We start from the raw sequence: 5,146 nt of genomic DNA on the forward strand, positions 1-5,146 counted from the left end.
AACAATGATACACTCCCACGTTCACATTTTGAATAGGGTGTATGCTTGTAACAGGCAAAGAAAATGGTAAACAGAAGAAATAATACATTTTCTAGTTTTTACAGCGTATTTTGATACCCTTTTTAACGAAACTACTCATTACAGTGTAATTACACTAAAAGTAATATTAATTAGGTTTAGGGTTTGGTTAAGTGTTAGTTGCTTGTAATTATGTATAATGTATTATAACAGTTATTACATGTAGCCTGTGTAACAAGGACACATTAAAATAAAGTGTTACCCATTTTTCTGTTATGAAGGTTTTATTTATGTTTTTAAAATATAAAATGAAAATAAAATGTGTGTACCTTTGTGACATAATATACCTATTTTAATTTTAACTTCACCTACATTGTCAGTGATCACTATATTAAGTAAAGAGGACTACAGAATACCTTTCATTTACAAAAGACAGAATTTTTATTAATTAATTGACAGGTGCAATGCATTAGACCATTTCATTTTAAATGAGTTGATCAAACTTAAAAACATGACCAACATGACTTGTGTACGAAGCTTTTGCAGACCTAATTTTTGAAGAATGGAAAATATCAGACACCCATAGACATGTTTACACTCACTTGAAAATACTTTGCCCATGTCATTCCCATGTATTTCAACAATTGCTTCACAAAAACAAAATGATATCTCAGAACAATGGGGAGAGCTTTGGTAAGGTCTTTAAATGTCTCCCAGACCTCCAAATTGCTTGGCACCGCTTTCCTGCCCTCCAGCAACGACTCTGTTAATGGGAATGATCTTCATGGTGGTCTCCTTCAGAGAATACCAGCGACTGTGCCACGTGGCCCAGATAATGCCATTGTCATATCCATGCTGTGTGTCTTTCTCTGTGTACTTGCCACCTGTAAAGACAGAAACCATACATAAGTAATGAGATCAGTATAATATTGATGGATTTTGGAAGGAAGACTATCTCCTATGAAGACAAAAGAGTGTAATGGTTTACCCTGGAAGTATTTTCCATTGAGATGAGCAGCATGGCAGCGGTTCATCCACCAACCAGACCCTTCCTGCAAGGCACAGTGTTCCCCGAACTTGTCATTGTCTTTGTCAGGTGTACTGAACTGCATGCCATTGTGGGATGTGTAGAATTTGTCACTGGGATCGTCGCCAAAGTCGTAACCATCAAAGGCATCACCAGCATCTCCGCCAAAGTAATAAGCATACGTCAAGCGGTATGCATCAACTTCTGGTCCAAGTTTGAAAGTGGCGTAGTCGGCATACCTGAGAAGGCAAGTTTTACAAGACAAAATTTGTGACAAACACTCAGCCTATTGATTGCTGTGCACCCTAATGTTCAACAGCGTGTTTGATCTGACTGAAGAGTTCATGAAATGTCACTTGACAAAGATCAATTTTGTTAGCGGAGCGAAGTCCTGTTTGACAATTGCAGATAAAGAAAATGCTTGCATTTGGAATTCATGGATAAATCTTGCTTAGGTTTGACACCAAATTGATGTCCAATATGAAACACCATTCCTGTACCCAAACCATAGAAAGTCAATTTGGATAAAAGTATTCCAAATGCAAAAATAAAATGATTGTGGAACTCCACTTTCAAACCTAAGTAAGAGTGAGAAAAACTCATGTTTTCCCATGGTTCATTACTTTTTGTTGCCTTCCCAATCGACCATCTCTATCCTTAGCACATAAGGCACGCTGGACTGAACCGACAGCAGATGTATCTTCTCATTCCCCAGCCAGAACTCTGTTCTGTCATCTGGTGAGAGGTACCCAAAGCCTTCCTTATACTGAATCCACTTTTTGTTGAAGTCAACGCTGCCATCCCGTCTCTGAAAACATACAATTCATTTTGATTGATCAATAAAGTAGCACGCATTTGTAACTGGTCCTACTCACACCACATCAAGTGGGATTAGAGCCAGCGTCAACCGGCATGGGAGGCAGGTGTGGTAAAAAGGATGTAAGAAGCATGTAAAGTTTGTCTTTTGTGCACCTCTTGAGGTCAGGGGAGTGAAGTTTACCTGAACAACTCTTACTAGCTGGACTCACCACCCTAAACCTCACTCTCATCTGGGTCACGGCACCAACGATCATGTATCTCTACATTTGCTTTAAGGAAATTGAGTCACTGTTCATTGTCTGTTGTGTTGCGTACCCTCTGAAGTACAGTCCATCCACGTCCAAAGCTGTCTATCTCACAGTAGACCAGGAACGCCTCAGGAGCCCTGGCTGGTTTCACATAGTAGAGCCCACTGACCTTACCACCTTTGTTTGCAATGTCCTGACAATCTGGGGAAAAGTACACATGTATAATTCAGCTCTCTGATCGTATATGTAAAGTAAATTCACCATGTCAGTTGTCATTAAGATGTTTACATGCTGATTTTACCTTTGCCTGTGACTGTCTGAATCTCCACAGTGTCTTTGCAGGGCTCTTTGCACAACTGGTCCAGCTGGAGAGACATCTGCTTTAAATCAGTTATTCGTTTCTCATTAGCCTGTAGGATTGACTGCAGTTGACTGTGGAGGGGGAATTAAAAAACAAGTACATTTAATAAGACTATTGATTCATATAATGACATTTAATAAACTATCAGGACAATAAAAGTGGTATAAAAAACAAGGAAAAGTGCTCACTATATTTGATCTTCCTGAGCGAGAATGCTCTTCTCAAATCGCAGTACATCATCCAGCATGCTTGAAGATTTTTTGATGTATGTATCTGACAAAAGGATTGTGATTAACCTCATGAAAATCAAGTAAAGTTTAACATGTATTTAAAAGATTCAATTCACATACAATGACTATTCAATGATAAGCACTTTTTTTCTTTCTGTATTAAAATTAAGTTTTATAAATTATGACAAGCAAAAAAACAAAAGAATTCTGTATTATGAAGATATAGATTCAAACGCGCATACCTATAGACTAAACACGTAATACCCATGTGCACGCCGTCAGCGTTTTCACAGATTTGCGTTCTTGGATTTTACACTGAGATGATACGTTTTTCAAAATTTTTCAAAGCTTGCACCTTGGAACCTATTTCAAGGTTTGCGTTCTCGAGCCACCAGAGCCACTGTTGTTGTGCGAATGGACGGGCCGGAGTGCATTAAGGGTTTTCTGTTAGAACGGTGTCGTGTTAGCGGCCCTTAAGTTAATAACCAATGATCTTTGCAACGGAAGTGAATCAATCAAAACTAAATTTAGCAGGACAATAACTTTATTCTAGATCTGCTGTAAAGCCAAAACAATCTATTTCCTATCATCACTGTAAAGCTGCTTTGAAACAATCTATATTGTTTTTTAACAATAAAGTTATTTAAGGTTATTTAACAATAAAGGTCAGTCTTTTAAGATTTAATATAATATTGGGTTGTAAACAGCTATGTTGTGTGACTCCCGTAATCTGTATTATGAATGAATGAATGAAGATGAACATTTTAAATAAATAAATAAATAAACCATTATATTTACTTAAAAAAAAAAAAATTATAATAAGACACACACATACACACTCATGTGTATTCAAGGTGTTAGAAAAATATGTTCTACTTGCTTACACCACATGACAATTTTCATGACATTCAGGGCCCTTTTCTATAATTTTCAAATAACAGAAACCTGCATTAACCCAGGAGCAGATTTAAAAATCTCAAAAGCTCATCCGAGACAACTGTAACCTCTGTACACATTTTGCATTTTTGTTAATCGATAATTAATGAACATTTGTGCTACCTGGTGCTTGTTTTTGTGCTTGTGTTTCTGAGTCTTTCAGGTAGACCACTTTGTCCTGTGCTCCTCTGGTAAGGTTCGCGATCTCCTCCAAATCCTGTTCCATTTCATCCAGCTGTCTGTCCATATCAGGCTTGTACCTCTGTAGGTAATCAGCAACTCCACATGTGGTAGGGCAGTATTTCCCCTGAGAAAGCAAGGACGGAAAGTGACTGTTAAACCAATGACAGTTACAATTTAGCAATTTAATTGTGAGTTTATAACTTAAAACAATCCAGATCAGACAATCCCTACTTACAAACCCATCATTTGGGTTACACATATCTTGCGACGGTGAATAGTCCCCTCTCATTTGCTTAAGGTGAAAAAGGGAGAAAAGACAATCAGTAAAAGGCATTATAACATACTTACTATTACAATAATAAAAATAAAACGCTCAGTGTCTCACCGCTGACGTTATTGTGGACAGCAGTAGGATGGAAGCAACCACATGCGTTAACGAGGCCATGTTGGACCTGAAATCTGTGTGGTGTACCCTTGAGATGTGAGGGACTGTTGACTGCTGCAGGATATTTATCCGATCAAGGTCCTCCTCAGAGATGAAGATAACAGTCCACTATACAAATAAAAGCTAACACAATCCCTCTCTTACTCACTGTCTGAATCAGAACTAACCGTAAATGATGCAGCAGAGATGGGACAATGTGTTCCTGCAAATGTATAAGCAGAGACAACTTGTAAGGGTTTTATTACTGGTACCTGAACATTATATCGATCAGGGTAGGCCTACTTCAACCTTGTTCAGGCCAAAAACATTTTGGTGGTTGTATATTGTAAAAAAAATGTGAATGCTAGTATTTAAGCCATAGTAACATGTGTAGGGTACCATCTAAAAAAATATTCAGTGGCTTAGTAATATCACAGTAATAACTTTATTAACTTAAGTAAAATCTCTGCATATCATTTACTTGATTGGTTGAGTTAATTGACAAAAAAATCCAACAATTAATTTTGTCTAAAATGTACAGTTATATTTATTTATTTTTTCACTAAAAGAATTTAGTATTTGACTAACCAATTGTTATAATACACTTAATATATTGTGAAATTTCTATCAAATTATTTGAGAATGGAGAATTAAACTTATCTGTTTAAAGAACCACAAACATTACTTAATTCAAAACAATAGTATTCATATATTTAAAGGAACACTCCGACTTTTTGGGACTTTAGCCTATTCACCTTATCCCCCAGAGTTAGATAAGTCCATACATACCTTTTTCATCTCCGTGCGTGCTATAAGTCTGTTTGACGCACTAGCCTAGCCTAGCTTAGCACAAAGACTGGATGTAAATGGTTGCAGCTAGCATACTAATCCAAATAAGTG

The 5,146-nt window shown here is 37.0% G+C and overlaps 1 protein-coding gene across 1 annotated transcript; it reads right to left on the minus strand.

The window, feature by feature from the left end:
- Positions 1-435: 435 nt before the first annotated feature.
- Positions 436-4,317, minus strand: fgg (fibrinogen gamma chain). Its single transcript, XM_056265164.1, has 9 exons — positions 4,208-4,317; positions 4,058-4,114; positions 3,763-3,946; positions 2,662-2,746; positions 2,414-2,544; positions 2,180-2,313; positions 1,669-1,853; positions 1,007-1,284; positions 436-902 (listed from the first exon to the last, which is right to left on the minus strand). Exons 1-9 carry the CDS (start codon positions 4,265-4,267, stop codon positions 721-723), a joined length of 1,296 nt encoding a protein of 431 aa, XP_056121139.1. The 5' UTR covers positions 4,268-4,317; the 3' UTR covers positions 436-720.
- Between the last annotated feature and the right edge of the window lie 829 nt (positions 4,318-5,146).

This window comes from Rhinichthys klamathensis, unplaced genomic scaffold (genome assembly GCF_029890125.1).
Source record: "Rhinichthys klamathensis goyatoka isolate OS25496 unplaced genomic scaffold, OSU_Roscu_1.1 h1tg000229l_1, whole genome shotgun sequence".
NCBI classification, from domain to species: domain Eukaryota; kingdom Metazoa; phylum Chordata; class Actinopteri; order Cypriniformes; family Leuciscidae; genus Rhinichthys; species Rhinichthys klamathensis.

Excerpts from the sequence above, each read along its gene's own strand:
- fgg (XM_056265164.1), bottom strand. The coding sequence starts at position 4,267 with ATGGCCTCGTTAACGCATGTGGTTGCTTCCATCCTACTGCTGTCCACA. Across the intron at positions 2,747-3,762 it reads AGCACAAAAACAAGCACCAG|ATACATACATCAAAAAATCT; the intron begins GTAGCACAAATG and ends TCCTTTTGTCAG. Across the intron at positions 2,545-2,661 it reads GCTCAGGAAGATCAAATATA|TCAACTGCAGTCAATCCTAC; the intron begins GTGAGCACTTTT and ends CCCCCTCCACAG.